Source organism: Prosopis cineraria, unplaced genomic scaffold (assembly GCF_029017545.1).
Source record: "Prosopis cineraria cultivar Desert tree isolate PC_DT_omini unplaced genomic scaffold, ASM2901754v1 PC2, whole genome shotgun sequence".
Lineage (NCBI taxonomy): Eukaryota > Viridiplantae > Streptophyta > Magnoliopsida > Fabales > Fabaceae > Prosopis > Prosopis cineraria.
The window spans coordinates 17,400,241-17,423,551 of NW_026555333.1; the positions used below are offsets into that span (position 1 = coordinate 17,400,241).

The window sequence follows — 23,311 nt, forward strand, 5'->3', positions numbered from 1 at the left end:
TCATTTTGGTGGAATCAAACTTGTAAATACTTATAACAAACTTATGAACAATATAAAATTAGTTGAACTTTACTGATTGAAGAAAATTGATGATATAAAGTTGTGATTTCCTAAGTCGTTTTAGTCATTGGTGAAATTAAATTTGTAAATATTTATACCAAACTAATAAATCATATCAAAGTGATGGACTCAACTGGTTCAAGAAAATTGCCAATGTAGTAAAACTTGTGATTTCTTAAACTATTTTAATCATTAGTTAAATAAAACTTGTGAGCACTTAATTTAAACCTGTGATCGATATCACAGGACTCAATTGATTTAAGAAAATTACAAATCAAAGCTTGTGATTTCCTAAACTATTTTGTCATTAGTTTAACAAAAATTATGATTACTCAAACAAACATGTTACATGTAAGGCAACCTCTACCTACCCCATTTAGCATCAGCTCCATCAATCTGAAGTGTTATTCAACAATTCCCCATACTGTACATTTAATTTAATATTTTTGTGAGAAAATTACAATGAGGTCCCATAAAAGAGACTTAAATACAGCCAGGTCCCACAAGTAAGGAAAATTATTTTGAAGTCCCATGGTCCTTAAGGGTGATTAATTCTTAAAGTAAAATAACAGATTTTCCCTTAGCTAATTAAAAAGGAAAAAACAAAGGAAAGAGGAAAGAGGAAACATTTTCGTGAGTGATAACAGGAAGAGCAGCTGAGGTAGTATCTTGCAATTGTCTTCTGAATGAGCTATGGTAGGATCATCTTATAGCTAGAAAGTGAACCCATTCTTATGATCATCTTCAGTTTGAGGTAGGTAGGAGTTTCTGAAGGAAGAGAACCAATGTTCAAACCTTCTTACACTCAGCTTCGAGCTTCAAAGAATCTGATGGTGTGACCTCACTAAACTAGGTAAATGATGAGGTCGATTTTCATATACTCCCTGTTTGTAATATCCTCCTTCTCTTAACCCTAATCAACTCCAAATCTCAATTAATTAAGAGATTGGATTAAAGTAATTAACATAATATCAAGTTACAAATGGGTGAAAAAGTTGAGATCCTAAGTGTTCAAAACTAAAACCATTCTTAATGATCTTTAAAAGAAACAAATAAGAGTTCACAATTATGTAGAAGCATGGGATCATTTCAAGAAATAGTGTATTTTCTAAGGAAGCAGAAAACAAAACAATTTAACAAAAATTGGGGCATGTGTCGTGACTCGTTGAACATATGTTGCGGTGTGTTCACCTTTGGGTCATATGCCGTGGCTCATGGCACCATGCGTCACGATGCATTTTACAATCTATGACAGCAAATTCTACTGTCAATTTGACAGCTCCTGAGGCAAATTCTGATGCGCCCCATTCCTTTGTCCGATGTCCGATTGATGCAAATTAGGTATCTATAAAAAGCTCTTTTCAAGCTCTAACTGATGGCTTTAGTCTCATAATCAAATTATTACACAATAAAAATTAAGACACTCTTTTTAAAACTTGCACTTTTTTAATCTTTTTTACAAAACTAAGTGTCCAACTCATTCACTAAAAGCCAAAAGCCATTGACACCACTTAGACCGCATGTAATATGCTAAAACTCACTCATACAATACACCACACTACATTAAACACTTATAATTCACAATTTTACTACTCAACCCCTTAATCTCAAAAACATAAAAGGGGGAGTTCAAGCAACTTTTCATCAAATAATTCATAATCATCACACAATATGCCTAACTCTTACTTGCATTAGTATTTTGGCCCCATCACTAATATCACATTTCATAACTCACTCCCTAAGGCCCAAAATATACTTACAACTCACAAAATATATAATGAAAGTAAGAACCAAAATAGACTATTCCTAGTTGGTAATTTCAATTATCATATACACATAATGACTCAAAAATAAAAAGGCCTACTAAATAAGATCACAGTCCTAAGCCTTTCATTGCTTTCCTCTATCTAATCCTCTTGAGCTATTCCTGTAATATTGAAGATAGTGAGGTGAGTACAATCACTCAGTAACTAAGGTTCAACTAACTTATACTAATTCATGTCAATTAATTTTAAATGCAAGTGATAAGTATAATCAATTTCCAAATCATATAAAACATTCAAGAGCATAAATTCACATTTTCAGGCATAATACTCGTGAAATAATGCTTTTTAACAACTTTCATATAAAAGAGAGCTTGTCACATAATCAAATGACATATACTCAAAAGGGATTAATACTCAATTCATGATATTCATCATTAGGTTCATAATACAGACAACTATGTGCCATTTCTCACTATATGCATGATCGCACCTCTCTTATATCCTCCTTATTCCTTTGACATGAAACTGTAGGCTATAGCACAATGGGATAATCTATAATTCAAGACTTCTCTAGCCTAAATATTTATTAGAGGATTATCCAGCTAAGATTTACCCAACTCACTTGTGAATCACAATTTTTCTCATTTTCTCACACTATGAGGTGTCATGCTCTCAAAACTAGCTTCCTTGTTGAATCAATAGATAGCTAGCTAGGTTCAAATCTCTTGTTGAACTAATGGAATAGTCCCTCATCGAATAAGTGGGATAATGTGCATAAAAACAATCAAGGCAAGCCAACAACTTGGATGGGAGCCTTACCACATGGATTTAATTCTCTACTCTTCTTTCTAAGCGAACTCCTACTTCTTATGATCATGCAATGTATATATTATGTGACATTTTGAGGCATGCAATTACTCAATGTCAAGCATGCACAAACATATCATCATACACAAAAATAAAATCAACAAATACAATTCAATTATTGAACTCCTCATATTTATTAAACTCCTTAAGTTTACTTTTTATTGAACTCCACAACACATAAATCATTAAACTCCTCTAATTCACAAGCATTGTACCCCATCACCATTCACAACATTGGACTCCAAATAAAACAAATCATTAAACTCCAATTTAATCATTTAACTCACAATTCACATCATTGAACTCCTAATTAAACAAGTCATTGCACTCCATGTTTTTATAATCATTATACCTCACTCATTAAAAATCATTGAACTCTAAAATTTCAAAATCATTGAACTATATTAAATCACCACTTCATAGTGGGCTCTTCAAACAAAACAAACCACATTTGCATTTTAATCAATTTCACACAATTCAATTATCAAATATCAATTAACAAACCAATTAACACACAAAAGTATAAGATAGAATTCTCCAAATTACCTCAAACCTTTGAGAGGTCAAAGATTTTACCCTTTAAATACTCACTTCTAAAGCTTTCAAGAAGCTTGAATAGTGTCAAGGATAGTCACTCTATAAGCATTTACAATGCAAATAATCAATATTCATATTTGGGCTAATATTCACTATTAGCTTAATACTTCTTAATACTCAAGATTTATTCTTGAATCATATAAAAGTATCTATAAGATTTTCTTAGCTTCTTTTAATCCTCATTAGCATCATTGAACTCTTTAATGATCATTAATGGGACCACACTGTTCCAAACCAACACATTTATGGTGAAATTCGCATATTAAATGCTTTCCAACCATCAATCATTATAAATTCATAAATACTAAATTTTCTTAACTTAATCTACTCCCATTAACTCTATTTAAGTTAATAGGTTCGAATCCATAGCCTATATAGACTAAAAATCACCATTATCAACTAAACCCTAACTTCTACCACTAAGAAAATGGAAAAAGAGAGAAGGATTTAGGTGTAGGAAGCTTATCCTTAATGTTTATGAGATCCAAAATACTTTCAAAATTTAAGTTCTTTAAGCCGTAGCACTGCTCTCCCACTTTTCTCTCATATTTCTTTATTCTTCCTCTCTTTTCTGCTTCATTTTATGAACTTATGATAGTAGAAAAGTGACCATACTCTACAGTGGGCACACAATGCACCACAGCACATGGCACAAAGAGCATCTCCCAAGCGTGTTGCCACACATGTGCTGTGGTGGCTTATCCACAAGCTTTAACGTGTGACACAGAACCTCCTAGTTCAAAATTTCTTCCTCTTTCATTTCTGAGTAACTCAATTCTCCTTTAGACCCTCGTTTAGGGTTGAAATTAAAACTAAACATGCCCGTTAGCTTCTTTGGACACACAACTCACTAGTACACTTAATTAATTTAATTGCGCTTAATTAATTTTGTTTAAAATCTAGGATATTATACTATTAATCATTTAATCTAGTGTTTTATTATTTGTTGGTAGAATAAGGTTGTCTCTTTCTCTCCTTATAGGTATATCAATTATGGGTGGTTTCTCTCTCTCTCTCTTAATCGATATATCTGTCATGGGTGCTACTTGGTTGAGCTGATGAGTCTGTCATGAGATATTGAGATGTGTTGTTAATAGCTAAAGCTTAAGTTGTCAATATGCTATGGGTAGTTATCAATATGTTATGTGGCATATAAGTTGAGAATATATTGTGTGTGTTGTTAATAGATGAAGCTTAAGTTGTTAATATGCCATGGGTAGTTATGAATATATTTTGTGTAGTACAGGTTGACAATATCTTGTATGTCTTATTAATTGATAGAGTTTAAGTTATCAATATGCTGTGAGTAGTTGTTAATATGTTGTGTATGGTACAGGTTGATGTGAAAGATGGCTAGTAGTTCTGAAAAACATCTATTATGTTTTTTCATATATGAGGGAAAATTGCATATGATGGTCAAAGTAGTATGCAATATGTGGGTGGGAGTGTAAGAATAAGAAGTATAAAGGAAGGGACAACTTATGAAGAGTTGAGAAGAATGTTATTATTAATTATAGGGTGCGAAAATAGTGAAAGTGAGATAAAGTTCACACTCAGCATTGATAGAAGAACACTTATAGATCTTTTTGATGATGATAGAGTAGAACATTTAATTAAATACAGTGAAAAAAGTGGATATGTGTATATAGTTGTAAATGAAAATGACACTGCACAAGTATCAATAGATGATCCAACTTAGTACCAACATGTATAAGTTGTGTTAATTGTTTTTGTTAATATAGATAATATTAAAATGTAGTATTACTAATGTGCTTAGATTGTAATTTTTTAAAAGATAGATAATTTATTAAGAGCTTCAAGGGGAGGCTCTTTATCTCCACTTAGTTTATGTCCTGAGATTGAAGACTCACCATTAGAATATGCTATACAAATGGTGCTTACTCCAATACTTTAAATGAATTCAATGAAGTGGAAGGACTTATTTGTAGGTAAGAGCCAAATGTTTACTGATGCAGTAGCCTTTAGACAAACTTTGTACAAGTATAACATTTGGCACAAGTTTTCATACAAGTTTAAGAAAAACAATATAAAAAAGGCTATTGCTAAGTGCAAGGTTGAGGGTTGTCTATAAAATATTGTTGCATATTCAATAGGGAAACATAGTAACTTTTTGAGGGTTACAAGATTCAATAGCGAATACATCCATAATACACATGACAAGCTTATTGTTTCACACCGAGAAAGGTTAGATTTAACATCATCGATCATTGTTGATGCTTTAAGGTATACTATAGACAAGAGTACAAATAAAATTAGAAGATCCTTGTATAAAAAGTATGGTGTACGGTTGACCTACAGTCAAGCATATAAGGGAAGAGGAAAAGCATTGTGAGATATACATGGTCTTCCACAAGATTCTTATATGGTAATCCTTTAAATTTGTAATAGATTAAGGGAAACTGATCTAACGACAGTTGGGAAATGGGATACCTCGAATAGAAACAAATTTAAGGGGCTATTCATTGCATATAGATGCTATATTCGGGTTTTCTAGAAGGTTTTCAACACATACTTTATATAGATGGATCTTTCTAAGTGGTCGAAATAAGGGAATATTGTTGGCAGCTTCTACTTATGATAATGACAATGACCTATTTTTAGTAGCATATGCTATTGTGAGTAGGGAAACATTTGAAGATTGGTCTTGATTTTTGGAAAATGTCAAAAGACATCACAAGATTAGTTGAGACAACATTAGTTTCTAATAGACGTAATGCCATTATTAGGGTTGTGCAAGCTATATTTGGTGTGAGTGACATGCATGTTGTTATTGTCATGTGAAGGAAAATTTTAGTATAGAATATGTAAAAATTAATAGAGGTAAGAGGAGGACATTGGCGAATAGCAAAGAGGCTACACTCAAATTGCTTGATGCTATTGCTTATGTTACGCATAAGGAAGAATTTAATATTATCATAGGGAACCTTAGATTGTTCAGTCCACGATTGGCATAATGGGTTGAAGCTCAAGGGGATGTAGATTGATAGACACGATACAAGTTTTCTTATAAATGATAGGATAACATTACAACAAACCTTGCTAAATCATTTAATGCTTGGATTGTAAAGGAGAGAAAGCATAATGTTGATGTTTTAATACATGATCATTAAGAGAAATTGGCAAACAAGATGTTGGCATTTAAACTAGCTATGATTCATTGGAAAGATGGGATCAGCCTAATATAAAGAAAAAATTGTAGCAAGTTGCGAGGGCTGAAAATTTGCATGCATAATTTTATGGAGAAAATTAGATCTTGGTACAAACCTTTTCTCCTAATGGAATAATTCATTTGAATGTAGATATTGCAAGACAAGAATGCACTTGTTTGGCATGGCAAATGAGTGGAATACCTTGTGCACTTGTATGTGCAGCAATAAAGCTAGTTCATGAAAATGTCTACATATTTGTGGATGAATGATATAAGCTAACATCATAATAAAAAATTTATTCTCTCAGTGTGAGGCATGCATCTACACATGATATTCTACGTCCAAATGCATTGACAATGACCAATATGTTAACCCAAACAATCTTAGAGCCATTAAAGATTAGAAGGCCTCTAAGAAGGCCTAAGACGAAAAGACGTGAATCTCAATTTTAAAAGAAAGAGCTTTATTATTGTGGATGATGTCATGAGACAATTCATACTTTTAAGAATTGCATGAACCCTAATCCATACTAATTAATGCTAAGGAGATGCATTTTTTTGTTTATTCAGCTAATTTTTTTTTATAACTACATATAGTATTTTTTTGTAAATACATATGGAATTTTTTTTTGTAAATATATCTAAAGGTGCAATATATCCATGCAGCTCATGTAATTATTTTTAGAATAGGTTGTCAATATTATGTAAATGTATGGATAATATTTCTACAGCTGGTCTATATGTTAAAGTTGTAAATACTAGTGTAAGCCTATTGACAGTGAATGAATACAAAGTTATCATTTCCCCTTGACAACTTGTCATTCCCCTTTTCGTAATATACGTTAGAAACAACAATTCAAACTAAGCACCCTCTTTCCTAAATGTTATCATTTTCAAAATCTTTTTGTAGGGCATTGAAAAGTAAATTTCCTTCAATTTTTTTGAATGATTTGTTATTAATATTTATGTCTCTAGTTACCTCCTTGCCATCATTCTTTATGCCCATCAAATTTTACACATCATTTACATTTATTTTTCTCACTTTTCCTCTAATGCATATTTATTGGGTAGAGGGTCACGTGCCCACATCAACTCTCCACAAATATCTCTATGTATTTTTTTGCATCCTATATTGAGTAGTTTGTCAAACCCAATCTGATCACACCTTTTTCTTACTTTGTCCTTTCGCTTAACATACTTTGCAATTCTAGAAACTAACTGGGAGAGCAACGAGTATGAAAGGGAACAATATATTTTACAAATGTCTCTCCTCTCTCTTCCTTTGCTTTCTTTGAATATTCTCATTTTTTGCTGCTGACAACTTCTCCTATGCTTTTATCAAATCTCTCTGTCCTTTCCCAATCGATTTATACTTGCCCTTGTTCTTCTTATTGAAATCTTCAACAAATTTTGCATAACCAAAAATATTTGCCTTCCTTTCTCCCTTCATATTCAATTGACTAAAAATTCATAAAGTTTAATATTAGAAAATCATAATCACAACACGTATGACACACATTAACTACCTATATGTACAACTATATATGCATGCTTGTCAATTTTCTACGTAAACTTGTTAATGTCCTAACCCTACCTATCATTAGCAAATAACCATTCACTTATTAATGCCCTGTACACTAGTCAATTTCCTAAGTTAAATTGTTATTGTCCTCACCTTACTTCTCAAAAAATAAGCATTTAATACTTAATGTTATGTACAATACTTGTCAATTTTCTAAGTGAACATGCTATTGTCCTTCACCCTATTTACTACTTCTTGATTTTGTTTTCGTAGATCATAAGTCTACTTTTGGTTAAACATATATAGATTTTGTTGGATGTAGGCTTGGTTTGGATAAACGGAAAAGTAGGATCACAAGTCAACAAAATTCAACCAGCACCCAACCAAGCATTCTCATTTCAAAGTAAGAGGTTCTGGTTGGATTGGCAAATGAAGCAAAATATTAAAGTGAAGGCATTTGACAAACAAACTAGTACTCTCATTTCATTTCTCTTTCACCTCTCACCCTTACTTCACTAACTCTAAAATCTCCATATATAAAAAGAATGATTTATAAAAACTGTTAGAAGAATGATTGAATGGATAGTAATATCAATAAAAACAAATGATCTGGTTACAACAAGTTTCTATTTCTCAGTAGCTTTAGTTGCATCAAGAACCTTGTTAATGCCCTGCATTACATGTCAATTTCTTAAGTCAAGTTGTTATTGTTCTAACCTTACTTGTCACCATCAAATACGCATTTACTAGTTAATGTCCTGTACACTATTTGTCAATTTTTTAACTAAACTTGTTATTCACCTACAACATACTTGTCACCGGTCACCAAAAAATACATGTTTACTTATTAATGCCATGCACACTACTTGTCAATCTCCTAAGTGCATTTGTTATTGTCCTATACCCTATTTGTCACTAGCATATACTCATTTAGCAATTAATTACCCTCTTGATTGAATTTCTTACTGTCCTACCAGCATATATACATTGCACACAATCAATTACAATTCACAACTAGAACCACCACAATGATTTTTCCATTTCACAAATTTTCATAAGAAGCACTAAAAAGAAGGGAAAACGAACCTAGAGATGTGGAGAGATACAAAGAAAATGCGAGTGATGTAAGGTCTTTGACGGTAAATGCAACCAACTACTGTGCGAGAAACACAAGTGAGAGTTTTGATTTATATGTAAATAGGGTAGTTGAGTAAGTGAAAAAAATGAAAGGATGAAGAGCGATCGTAACCTGGGTCTCTAAAAAAAATGTTGACTCACTCAAAGATGTTGACCACACCAAATATGAGGATTCACTAACCCAAAACCTAACGAGATTTGAAACCACTCAAGGGCAAGAACTTTGGAATTGATGAGAGGGCAGAAAAGATTCACTCAACGATTTGCAAAGAAACAACAGTGCAGAGATGAGTGGGAGATTGACAGTTGGTTTTAGAAAAAGTGGAAAGTTTCAATCATGCCTTAAAATTCGAAATAGGAGTATCCATCACGTGCGAAAATGGACCAAATATTTTCTCTTTCTTTTGCTTTTTCCCTTTTAATCAAACAAGGACAAATGGGTCATTTTAATTTTAGAATTATTTACCCTTGAGGAACATGAGACTTCAGAATAATTTCCCTCATTCATGGGACCTGGCTGTATTTATGTTTCTTCTATGAAACTTCATTGTAATTTTTCCTATTTTTATTCTTTCACCTTCTGAATTCCACGGAGCTAACCCTTCCAAAACAATGTGGACATGGTGGAGAAGCTTCTAGTGTTCGAGGTGGTGTCGTCCAGCTTCTTCATGTTCTTGTTGCTGGTGGCTCAGCCTTGGGGGCTAAAGCTGGCAATCAACCTACTGAATAGTAAGGACGTGGATGAGACCTTGAGACTGCACTTGAATGTCAAGGTTTTAAGGCTCGGAATGTTGGGCTCCGCCCTGGGATCCATCTTTGTCTGCTTGTTCTTGATATGCTCTCGATGATTCATGTTACATTGAGATTGCCGTCTTTCTTTTGTTTTCTGGCCATGAAGGTAAAAATATTATTTTACTTTAAAATTTATTCATAGATAAATCCTTAAAACTTAAAAAGATTATCACATCTTAGTAAAGCAGTATTATTGGTCAACTTCTAGCTGTACCCTGACGATCATCATTCTCAATTTGCTTTCATTGGGCAGCATTGTACCATTGCTTTCCCACATGTGACGTCACTCATTAAAAAAAATTAAAGATTTAAATAATCATTTTTAAATCTACGGTAGTTAGGGCAAATACAAAAAGAAAACGACATATATATCATTTCATAAGAAAAATTAAATAGTAAGAACAGATAAGAACAATCTAAATTTTATTAATATACTAATTAATTTATTAACTTTCTCTAAAAAATAATAAACTCCTAATTTCACTTATATTTAAATAAAAATTTTAACTTTTACATTCTCTCAAATAGTCAATAAATTTAAATAACAATAACATTAAAAAATAGTGATCGATGTTCCATCAAGTACATTATGTTATACTAAGGATTATCAATACTTCTAAAAAATGTATTATAACAAAAATCAGGGAGAGTACATAATATAATTAAAAAAAATCTTACGTTTTAAAGTGAGAGGCTGCATAGAAAGCCCATAGGATGGCCAATAATAATAATAATAATAATAGAAACTCCACATCATGTTGAAAGTCAATGATAGCATCAAATCTTTGACCCACAGTGTGTAATAAACAATTCAGTACCTTAACTGTTTTGAACTTTGAATTGAATTTTTTGGCAATTAAACCCCTAACTCTGTCTAATTTGCTGTATCTTAATTTCAAACATCATGCCTACTTATACTCTTCAAAAGGATTAATTCTCTACATCATCTCTCTCTTTCTCTCTCAGAGTCTCTTTCTTCTCTCCCTTGAGCAACAAAAACAGTAAGACACCATGTACCTACAACATAAGCCTTTGTTCTTCTTCGTCTTGAGCTTCATAATCTGGTCATGGTGGACTCTGGACGGCGTCGTTTCAGACCCGCAGACCAACTTCGTGAAAATAGGGTGTAGCCAGTACAACGTCACGGACGTGAACATCTTCCATCAGAACCTAAACGCAACGTTTCAAGACCTGAAAGCTCAGATCGGAAACCAGAGCAAACACTTCGCGACGGCGCAGGCGGTGAAGGGAAACAACCCGGCTTATGCTCTCTTTCAGTGCAGAAACTACCTCTCCATCTCCGACTGTCTCAAGTGCTTCGACTTCGCCGCCGATCACATTCGTAACTGCTCCGTCGGCGTCACCGGGGCTCGTATCATCTACGAAGGTTGCTTCCTCAGGTACATTACTTTGACCCTTCAAAAATATTCACTGGACCAACAGATTCGGTTATCACAATACTACGAACAAAATCTGGAATTCTCTCATTGAAAATGATTCTCCGGCCTCCTTTTTTTTTTTTTTTTAATGAGAACTGAAATGCAAAACTAAGGAAATTGCAACAGAGAACAAATTGAAAATTATGGACGGTAGGCAATCAAAAAATAATAATAAATGGGCATAGATAAGATATGCATGTTATTATAAAATTATATACGTTTTTTATATACCCCATCCGTTTTTAAATAGGGGGAATATCGGACCCTAAAAGAAATTAATATCTTACAAAGAATCTAAATAGATTAAATATATATTAAAATAATAACTTCACTTATTAATTTATTAATATTTACTTATTCAAAATACCTGTCAGATGTTAAATTCTTTTAAATATTTTTCATCAATATTTTCTCTTTTAAATATAAAAAAATTTTATATGGTTTCTTGTTTGTTATAAACAAAATATAATTTTTAAGAATAATTTATAACATATTTCCTTAATTATCCTTCATTAAATTAGAGAAAAATTAAAGATTAATTATAAGGACATTTTAATCCAATTTTTTAATTTTAGACATAATTATTAGGATTAACTAATTTTATTAAATTGTATGAGTTAGTTAAAATTTATTTATATTTGAACATAGAGTAGCAACATTTCATATATATGTATATATATATATATGTTTATTTTAAATTTAAAATATTTTAAAATTATAATATAAAAAAATTGAAAATAATGTATGTGTACATATTAGAAGTAGATATTTGACAAATCTTCCAAGTAGGACCAGCACAAGTTTCCAAATTAAGCTGACTTCTTGCATGTCCACACAACCTATTCAAGAGATATAGCAAATTGACTCACTTGGAGTTGCCAATTTTGACAATCAAGGCATTGTGCTATAAATATCTTGACGACTTTCATTGATTTCACAACAAAAAATATTCCTTTTCCATACATTATAATACAAAATTTAAAGAATGAACTGCATACTATGAATTTTATGTTGACCATTGATCAATATTTGATCACATTGATATTGGCACTTGATAACTTTCTAAAATAAATCAATTGATTGGGAAGACCAAATTAAAAAGCAAATAATAAGATATATCCTATTTCAATTTTTATTTTTAAGTTATAGAAATGTGATTAAGTGAAACAACTAGGTAGATATAATATCAAATTATAAATAACAAACTTACCTTTGAGTCACGCTTGAGCTTTGAACAAGTATGAAATAAATGTGATAATAAGGCATGACGTTGGTATTGACATTCTCTCTTCTTAGTCAAGTGATAACATTTGCAAGATATGTTGCACAATAGAATTTGGACTTTCACACCTTTTTTGTCCTATTGTTCCACAAGTTCCTTTTATTTGGTTGGCCAAGTATTCTTTTATTTTCATTCCCACTTTTTTTTTTTTTTAATGGATTGCCCCTTGCAATGCAAAGTGGTTGACCTAGTTTGTGAAGAAGTGCACGACTCTACTTAATGTGCAATTTAATATTTTTAAGTAAATCATGTACTAAATCTTAATTTCAAATCAGTCATGAATCAAATGTCCATAAAACGAGATAGTTAAACGTGTGAACTACATAAACTCAGACAAACACAGAAAGAACATAGGAGAACATTCAGGGATGATAACCTCAGCAAAATTCCGAGGAGACACACACACACACACAAATTACTTTTTATGTATAAAGAATTTTATGAAGCTACCAAATAAAGTAACTCTGGATACTCCATTTCTTTGTTTTAATTGTTAAGGTACGAGAGCAGTGGCTTCTTTGACCAGAACACAGACGCTGGCAACAACATTGTGTGTGGGAATAAACCAAGAAACTCCACCGAACTTGCATCAACAGTGGAAAAAGTACTAACGGATCTGGAAACAGCAACACCAAGAATACCTGGTTTCTATGCAGCCACTAAAACGCAAGTGCCTAATAGTAACACTTCAATTTATGCCTTTGCTCAATGTCTTGAGACTGTCACTCAAAGCGGCTGCCAGGATTGCTTGAACACTGGCTTTAAAAACTTTCAGATTTGTCTTCCCAATTCAAATGCTAAGACTTATGACGCTGGTTGTTTCATGAGATACTCCACCACTGCCTTCTTTGCTGATAATCAAACCACTAATATCAAGCAGTTCTTGAAACAAGGTATGGGCCTATAATTTATAAATTTCAAATAGATAGCATATTTTGCATACTTGAGTTATAAAAACTTGGGCGGGGGGGGGAGTGTGTGTGCGCGCGCGTGCTCATCACAGATAGGCTTAGAGTTATTTGCTGTACTTGTATGTTTATAAAAACTTGGAAATGGGGATAACTTTTTTCTTGTGCCTAGCAGGAGGTTCAAACAAGAAGGCCATTATAGGTGGAGTTGTTGGGGGTGCTTCTTTCATTCTGATCCTCCTTGCATTATTTGTTTTGTACAGACGATCAACTTCGACCAAGAGGATTCGTAGAGGTAAGATAACTGGGAATGTCATCATTATTCAAGTTGGAATGAATTATGTTGATGCTTTAATTTTTACCCTTTTTTACCAAAGGAAATGCTATGGTTTTAATAATAAAGGGATGACCCCTGACTGTGCTTCCTTACAGGTGACATTTTGGGAGCAACTGAATTGAAAGGCCCTGTTAACTACAGGTATAAAGATCTCAAGGCTGCAACAAAAAATTTCAGTAAAGAAAATAAACTAGGAGAAGGAGGTTTTGGAGATGTGTACAAGGTAAACTATATAAACGTTCATTTTCAATATCATTTCTCAACAGAAGCATGCTTTTAAGCATGTTGCAGAGGCATTTTGTGTAGATTCAATCTACCTAGGTTTATTAATGATATTTATCACACAAGATGCAAAGGGTTTCACTGAACTACAGATGTAATTTTTGTGAACATATATATTTTATTCCTATATGATTGAACTTTTCATAAGCAGGTTCCATAGTCTATAATTAGTCTTTGCTCGACAGGGCACTCTGAAAAATGGAAAAATAGTTGCTGTCAAGAAATTGGCTTTAGGCCAATCCAAACAGATGGAGAAAGACTTTGAGAGTGAAGTGAAGTTGATAAGCAATGTTCATCATCGAAACCTTATTCGGCTTCTAGGATGTTGCAGTAAAGGCCAAGAGAGATTTCTTGTTTATGAGTACATGAAAAACAACAATGTTGGCCAATTCTTATTTGGTAGACAATCAAAACTTTAATCAATGTCCTTTATAGATTGAGAATCATATTTAGTTCCTCCATTACTTTTTCTAACTCTAAGTGTTGAAAATAGGTACAAATAAGGGTTCCCTCAATTGGAAGCAACGCTATAACATAATTTTGGGCACTGCAAGGGGTTTGGCTTATCTGCATGAGGAATTCCATGTTTGTATTATTCATAGAGATATAAAGACTAGCAATATTCTCTTGGATGATGATTTCCAACCTAAAATTGCTGACTTTGGGTTGGCAAGACTTTTGCCAAAGGACCAATCTCATCTCAACACAAAATTTGCAGGAACAATGTAAGTAAAAGCAGATGAAATTTATCATATTTTATTCTTTTATTATTCACACACAAAAACAAAAGATTGCAAAAAAATTCATGTGCTAAGCAAATGGAACACTGTTATTACACCTTTAAATCCTTTTCATTGATGTTTTGTTTCTACAGAGCTCAAGTAATTCAAGAAAGATTGTATCCGTTTATGACACATTTAATATGTGATACAACACCCGAAGATGCACATGAACATATCAAATTTATTTTATCAGTGTTCATATATGTCCCACTTTCATGTATGTTATTGTTTTGATTTAGTATGCCATAAATACTATATTTTTGTCAGGGGATACACAGCACCTGAATATGCAATGCATGGACAATTATCAGAGAAGGTTGATACTTATAGCTATGGTGTTGTACTTCTAGAAATCATAAGTGGACAAAAGAGTGGTGAATTGAAGATTGATGATTCAAGCGAACTCCTCCTTCAAAGAGTAAGCAAATTGCCAGAACAAATATAACAGGGGTTATATTTATTGAAGAAACTCTAACTGCAGCTTTAGGAGTTTAAACGACTTTCAATATATAACATAAAAAATGAACATTTTTACCGCTCAACAATACAACAATGATACTTGCCCTATAAAAATTAATTCACATGTTACTGTTTTAGTAAAGTACATGATAGCAATGGTCTAATAAACTTCAAGAAACTCCTTTTTCTTTGCTATATCACTTTGATCCCTCTTGACAGGCTTGGAGACTGCATGAGAGAGGAATGCACATAGATTTTGTGGATAAAACCTTAGATCCAAATGAATACGATGCAGAAGAAGTAAAGAAAATAATAGAGATTGCATTGCTGTGCACTCAAGCATCTCCCGCAGCTAGGCCAACAATGTCTGAAATTGTTGTTATGCTCAAAAGCAAGGGCTTAATGGAGCACAAGAAACCAACTATGCCTGTCTATGTTGATACTAATTTGAGGCCTAGAACAAACAATTCTATGTCTAATGGTACATCTTCATCAAATGCTACTGTTTCCATTTCGAGTCTATCAGGAAGGTGATTGCACCATTCAAGAACATGCAGTTAAGGGTTACTTGAAGTTTGAATCCAGAAAATAGTGATAATGAAGAAGAAGAAAATAGAGCAAGTGATGTCCTTCATTCCATTACTCAAGATTGGAGTACAATGAAACATTAATTCTACAAGCAGGAAAGTTGGTGTGAAAGGGTGGCCTCTTACTTTGGCCTATGGTGTAAAATAGATTAGTGAATGTATTGAAAGCCTCTGAATTATGTGTGATAAAACACTAAGAGGCTGTTTTTTCAAGGAAAAATAAAATAGAGTGAAGAAAGAAAAGAAAATAGAAAAAGTGATTTTTATAGTCTGGAATGTCTTTGGCGCCCCTGAATTAAAATAAATAAATAAATAATGATAATGAAAAGAGATAGTTATTTCTATATAATGATAACAGGAATCTAGTAAATTTTGCATACCTCATTTTTAGTGAAATTGAACAGAATGTGTTTCAATAGATTATACCAAACTCTCCCTAATTATTAATCTTAACCATAAAAAAAAAAAGATAAATATCCTAAGCTGAGTTGATACATGAATATTTATCTTGTAGAATAAGCCTTATCGGACATGTAGCTTAAAATTAAAATTGTAAAAGTCATTATATTCCACATACTGTTTTATGTTGTATTCGATATGCTACTCATGTCTATTGAGTCTTAGAATAACATCTATACTCTCTAGAATTCGATCTTTGCACAGTTCAAAAATCGCTAAATCTTCCTATGCCAAAATTAATGTTTGCACATGTATTTGATTTTCCCCCCTGCCAAGACTACCAAGAACTTCATCTCGTTATCAATGTTCATTGAACAATCAAAATTTTCAAATAACTTTCCAAGATAAAATATAAAAGCATCCTTACTCAGCTATTAGAGTTCATATCAGGAAGTTTCAGGTTGCTTTTGACATCAATCTGCCACCAAGTTCTCAATTCCTCATTTTAAAAAGCCTAGGATGGATATATTCTGGATAGAATGCCATTGACAGCCACAACTATGTTGTTGTAACACTGTCGGACTTGTTGGGTGTCTTTATCCCTCGCTGCATAATCCAGCTGCATTGTTCACCAGATATACATAGAAGTGAATCAATGGCTATCGACAATCACTTCATATGGCAAACTAAATATTATCACCAGAGAACAAAACATAGAAGCAAAACGAGAAATGTGTTTGTATCTTTATCAGAAATATCGATGGAAGAATTTCCTACACAGAACTTCACATAAAGGGTGACAATAAAAGCCATGCAGAAAAAGGCTCCCTCAACTATGGAATCACAGGACAACAAGGATCTAGTTTTCAGAGTTACAAGAGTCAAGCCAATCAAATAAATCGCCCTACAAACACTTGATTATGGTGAAGTACTATGTACAGATCTTCAGCAAAGATAGCAACCAACTCAATGAGAATTTCTCAGTTTCTCGTATGACGCTCCTACTCTCACAAAACAATCAGGAACATGCCTTCTCCTTGATCAACTAGTAATGGTTAATTGAAAAATCACTTCTGATTAATAAGAGCTTGATACACAATTTATTCTACTATTTCCACCTACGCTTTTTACACTTCCAATAAATATTTATTTCATCCATATATAAGATGCGGGACACAAAAAATCTGCCAAAGCCCACTGAGGGAGCTCTCTAAATTGAATCAAACTCCTTTAAATATAATTTTAGAAATATTCAAAGACTAGGAAATGAATGGAAATTGGTATGATAGCTGCAAAAAAGATTTTAAAATGGAGAATGCATCTTCCACTCCCATGAAGTATAAAGCAGGTCAGTGTTACCGTACTTACTCTACTGACATTATTGAAAAGACTGGAATAGAGCTTCCTTAGTGGGGGCCTCTCACTTCCAGGCTTGCTATTGATTATGGTATAGATATCCTTCTTCAGAAGAGCTGAACTCCTTCGCAATGCTTTTTGTGCTTCTTTCCATGACTCTGTCTCCAATAGATCTTTCACTTGTAATAAGGCTTTTGCATGACTTCTGACTCCACTCTCTGCTTCTTCAATAGTTTGATCAGGGGCAACAAATCCAAAATCAAATCCACTTGCGATTTTTGTGCTAAAAATACCCTCTCCTGCTAATACTATTGAAGTCATGGCCGCTAGAAGTCCCATTCTTCTACTGATCTCTAATTTATAAACCTTCTGGTCCATCTTCTTGGACTGGAAAGAAGGCTTAATGCAGCATGTAAATGATGGAAACAAAGGTGTTAAGGTAGATTGCAAGATGAATGATCTCAACTCCATTTTTCAGTAACCTCTGCTGAGAATATATGCCATAGTACTTCAAATGAACTTCTACAAAAGAAAATGTTTCCCTTAGCATGTGGTTTGATAGAAGAAGAAAATATCTTACAATATTTTCCCACAAGGGGGGGCCGGGCAGATGATGATCAAGATCAACCAGGACAATTACTAGATGTGCACAAATTCTAGCATTCGTAACATAACCAAAATTGGCCACTTTTTTAAAATTTAATTAAAAAAAATTGCGTGCACACACAGACACACACTCACAAACCAAGATATTTCAAGCATATACATAAAAGTTTGAGGCAATTATTTCTCAAGTTATGTGTGGAAACCAGTGACTATTATGAAATGACAACACACATTCACAAGACCCATATAAAAAGATGCTCATCAGTACTAAGTATTCAGTATAAATATCTTGATTCTTAATGATGATCTGTAATGAAGTCCCTAAGGGCCTAAGGATAACAGAGCAGCTCAATGGTTCATTTGGTACTTCAATTTAAACCTCTCAGTTCAGAGTTAAGAACTAAGATTCGTCACACTTCTCTTGCCCTCTGCAACCAATAGGAGGGAAATAATGGAATTATGGATGAAAATAAACAGAATATTTTCAGAGTTCAGCAATCTCAGATCCAAAATTTTACAGGCCCCCAGACACCTATTTAATGGAAATGATGGTCTCAAAAAACAAAGATAGGTTTAATAGCCAGTTCAGCATATAAGTTATTGTCACCAACAGTACTGATTCCTAAGAATAGTTACCTAAAGTTAATTGGGTAGGCATAAGTTCAGCTTAGAGAAGTCTTGCAATTTGATGCTATATAGGGCAGCAAGCAATAGCTCAATTTATTACTAGGCACTAACTTGAATTCCAGAGCAAGATTAAAACACATTAACGATCATAGGTCAGCAAGCCTCAATTGAGCTCATTATTTGGCACAAATTTGAAGTTGAAAGGAAGACTAAATCATGTCAACAAGGATATAACAACAAGCATTATTTTAACTGAGAAAAGTTATTTCATACTAGTGTCATCAATTACATCCGCAATTTTAACCAAGAACTTGTACCAAAACTTAAGCTAAAAAACACCATATCATGGTAGTTAAAAAAAAAAAAAAAAAGGGAGCAGAAACTTTAACCCATAATTGATACATAACATTAAGCTCAAAGTCAAACCTAAATCACACTAATACAGCAGTCAGATAGCAGCAAGTTTAGCCCAGAATATGTATCCAAAATTTGGCTAAAAACCAAAGCTAAATCATGTTACAAATAAATGGGAGAGAAAGCAAAAATTTAAAACAAATTTTACATAACTATATCATCGTAGAAATCATGGTTAAATCATATTTAAAACTAATAGAATAATAACGAAGAATTGAACTGACTTTTAGCTTCAACTTTCAAGCTAGAAATCATGTTAAACTCACACCACATATCAACATGACAACAACAGAAGATTTGGACAGATTACTACTGAAAATACTAATGCGAAAACAACTGTGACAGTAGCGAAGGTTGGGACACAATAAAACTCAAGATTCAGGTCAAAACAAACTAAGCTCATGATAAAGCAACTGCAACAGTAGACGAAGTTTGGATAGATTACCACTCAAAACTTAAGTCAAAAACCAAACTATACTCATGATAAAATCATTATAACAGCCAACCAAAGATTGGACAGATTACCATTCAAGTTTCAAGTCAACAACAAACTGCACCTACAGCTATAAGCATTAATTCTCATGGCGCAAAATTGAGTTAGAATACCGAAAACCAGCAAGGCTAATTGCAAATCATAATTCACGCAGAGACGTGTTATAGATTATTTGCCCTTTGGCAGGACTGGACCAAAGGCACAATTAAAGCAGCACAACCATACGCAACTAAAGCAGCGCAATCATACCCAACTAAGCACAACTAACTAGAGATCAGAGACCCCAACCAAGATGTCCAGAAACATCTCCATAACAGAATGATGACAATTTCCATGTCTAAATTAAGATTTATAAATTCGAAATGAATAGCAAGTCCCTCAGCAACCACGAATAGTTTCCAGGGGTCACGGGAATCCATTTTCAGAATATAAATTATAGTGACCTGAAACTGTTCCCTATTGCCTCACATGTATCCATTAACACCATGGATACTTTCACCCGAACAAAAGATCACTTAATATAGCATTAAATCCATCGGGCAGGAAAGCACGGGCAAGCAATTTTTGCGAGCATGCGAAACTCTAGACCAAAATCCGCCACTAAAAAAGTTTAGGCCTTCCAAGCATATGCATACGTAAATTGACACAATTATTTATCAATTTATGCGGAATGATCCGTTGAGCATTTTGCAATGGATATACATATTCATAAAACTCATATTAAAAGATGGATATCAGTATAAACTATCTAAACTAAGTTCTGTAATGAATTCCCTAAGCGTTTATTCTGGTACTCCAATATAAAGCTCTCAGTTCAGAGTGGCAAGCAAACACTCAACATACTTCCCTTATCCTCAGTAACGCGAGGGAAATAATTGAATTATGGATGAGCATAAACAGAATATGTTCTTAGAAAAACAATTAATGCATTTATAAGCAAATTAGCCAGATGCCCAAGATTCATAACCCAAAATTGAGGATAAGAACAAAAATTGAAAAGAAGAAAAGTTCACCGTGACATCATTTATGTTCAGTTATCTTTGAAAAATATAGCATTTTTACCATTTGAGACTGAGCCTGGTTCTTTCGGTGAATGAGGATAATGAGATCCAATAGATGAGATAGAGTTTAACGAACACACTCAAGAAAGCAAGGCGTCTGGTTAGGGTGCGACGCCGTTTTGAGGATATGGGCGCGATCGTAACCGATCAGCGCAAAGTAATCGCGGTCGTTGATTCAATAAAAGGGCAGGTCACTCTGACTTGCAGTGCAGCTCGCTTTCTCGCTTTTTCGTCTGCGAGGCTTGACAGATTGGGACCTCGAAGCCGTGATGAACGCGCAGTAGTCGAAGGTGGTTAAAGGCGGTGCCCAAACAGAGGATGATGGTGCCGACTATGGCTTCGTCTGTGGACTTCGACGTTGATGGAAAATGATTGAAATTTTATAGATTCCTCCCAATTTTTCCTTGAGATTTTGTGAGGGGATAATCTTAGTCCTTACGAGGCATTTGAATTTTCATCTTCATCTAGTGAAATCTTCTTTTTTTTTTTTTTTTCCGGCCCTATAAGAACAAGAATAAAAAGATTTTCAAATTGCTTGTGATTTCTTGCAAATGGCAGTTCCGATTGCTGATAGCCAAGAATCATAGTAATTCAACACGTAATAGCCAAGAAGCCGTATCCTCTGTTCCAGACTCAGAAGTAGCAAATGCAAAACATTCACCAATGAATTTTTTTTTTTTTTAATACCAGGCATCCAGCAAGAATTGCTTCATGTGAGAGCAAATAATGTTTGTGCATTCCAAGGGTTATTCAACAAAAGTTATGGTGTTTGAATTGTTGTTTGATGTATGGCAAGGAAGTGAATTTGTTTATCCATTTCTTCTCGGAAAACGTGATTGAAGATAATAATTCAATTTTTTTATAATTAGGTTCCTAATCTTATTAATAGCTCTTGTGAGAAGGTGGTCATAAGAAATCCGTTAAATCAATGCAAGAGTTTCAATTGAATCAAAGTTTATATTTATTATGATGAAATTGTTATTTCAATAAAAGCTATGACCTTTTAAAATACTTTTAAGTTCCACTACAATATAAGGATAATAACCAAAGTACTTGAGGGAAACAAAATTCCTTGATCATTTTGAATGACATGTTGTAAACTTGATATGCATTAAAAGTGTCCATGGTATATCAATTAAAGTTGGCATGGATAATAAAGATTCATGTCATTTAAGTAAGTAATGGAAGGTTTGAATATCATCACTTGTGTATATAGCAATTTAATTGAGAGAAATCTTTCCTTTACCTTCCATATCTCAAGAAGGATAATATTTGTTGTCGATAGAGTATTCTCCTTATACTATCAAAGGGTAAAAAGTGTTCATGATAAATCTAGCAATTTTGAAATTTTATGAGAAACTTTAACATTTAACTAAGGTTTAAGGGTTATTTTTGTCTACCAACTTTACTCAAAAGATCTATAAGCACCATAAACTCAAATATAAGTTAATTATATCTCTCAACATTAATGTTAGAGGCAAGGAAGCAGCAAATTTATAACATTGAGGGATAGAAGTGATTTATAATTGAGTTTAGAGCACCCATAGATCATTTGGGTAAAGTAAAGAGGCAAAGATGATTATTAACCTTCAACTAATTTTAACTAATCTTAATATAAAAAAGTAGTTGTCATCGCTTTATAAAAAAAAAATTGTAGAGGCATAAGGTATAAGAAAAGAGTTTGGATTCGATACTCATTAGACTCAAGGCAATCCTAGCCCTCCATTTTACACTAAAATGATCTATGCCCTTTATCTAGATTAATTTTTAATATTGTATTGATTAATATAAAAATTACAAAAAAAATTAATATTAAATACGGACTGTCTAGAGCACATCTAAATGATCAATTTGTACAATTTATAAATTTTTAATATTAAATTAGGTCATTTAAATTATATTTGAACTGTTTAGAGTCTATTTAAATAGTCAAATTTTAAAATTATAAAAAATTTAATATTAAATTAAATTATTTAGATTAAATATGTATTAGACAGATTGACAATGAATGGATATCTCAAAAAAAATTATATTTTTTATAAATGTTTATTTTAATAAAAATAAAAATTTTGAATGGTGCAAATCTCATCAAAAGTGATGAATATCACAGTACTCATTCCCTAATGAATACTAAAAACAATCTAGACTTAATATCAAATTTTTTTTGTATTAAATACAATATTAAAAATATTTAAAAAAAATAATTTCAATGAACAATAGAGATATTTTAGAGTGACATGAAGAACCAAGATTGCCCCAAACCTAATGAGCAAACGACGCTCATCACCTACTCGAGCATGTTAAAGAAAAATCTACAGTTGATAAATTAGTCATTTATAAATATATGAAAAAGATGAATGATTTTGACA

The 23,311-nt window shown here is 32.9% G+C and overlaps 2 protein-coding genes across 6 annotated transcripts; one reads left to right on the forward strand and one right to left on the reverse strand.

The window, feature by feature from the left end:
• Nucleotides 1-10,865: 10,865 nt before the first annotated feature.
• LOC129301897 (cold-responsive protein kinase 1-like) lies at nt 10,866-16,254 on the forward strand. The gene is made up of 8 exons (XM_054940525.1): nt 10,866-11,310; nt 13,130-13,524; nt 13,715-13,834; nt 13,972-14,099; nt 14,344-14,557; nt 14,652-14,883; nt 15,208-15,358; nt 15,619-16,254. Exons 1-8 carry the CDS (start codon nt 10,922-10,924, stop codon nt 15,931-15,933), a joined length of 1,944 nt encoding a protein of 647 aa, XP_054796500.1. The 5' UTR covers nt 10,866-10,921; the 3' UTR covers nt 15,934-16,254.
• On the reverse strand, nt 14,651-21,589 carry LOC129301904 (psbQ-like protein 3, chloroplastic). Of its 5 annotated transcripts, none has more exons than XR_008591112.1 (4): nt 20,944-21,561; nt 17,754-18,263; nt 16,813-17,004; nt 14,651-15,627 (listed from the first exon to the last, which is right to left on the reverse strand). XR_008591112.1 is itself a non-coding variant. In XM_054940537.1 (3 exons), exons 2-3 carry the CDS (start codon nt 18,210-18,212, stop codon nt 16,900-16,902), a joined length of 555 nt encoding a protein of 184 aa, XP_054796512.1. In that variant the 5' UTR covers nt 18,213-18,263; nt 20,944-21,589; the 3' UTR covers nt 16,634-16,899. The 5 variants fall into 5 exon arrangements, 3 of the variants coding, with proteins under 3 accessions (XP_054796512.1, XP_054796510.1, XP_054796511.1); XR_008591111.1 differs by having other exon boundaries at nt 14,651-16,276; XM_054940537.1 differs by lacking the exon at nt 14,651-15,627 and having other exon boundaries at nt 16,634-17,004; nt 17,763-18,263; nt 20,944-21,589.
• Between the last annotated feature and the right edge of the window lie 1,722 nt (nt 21,590-23,311).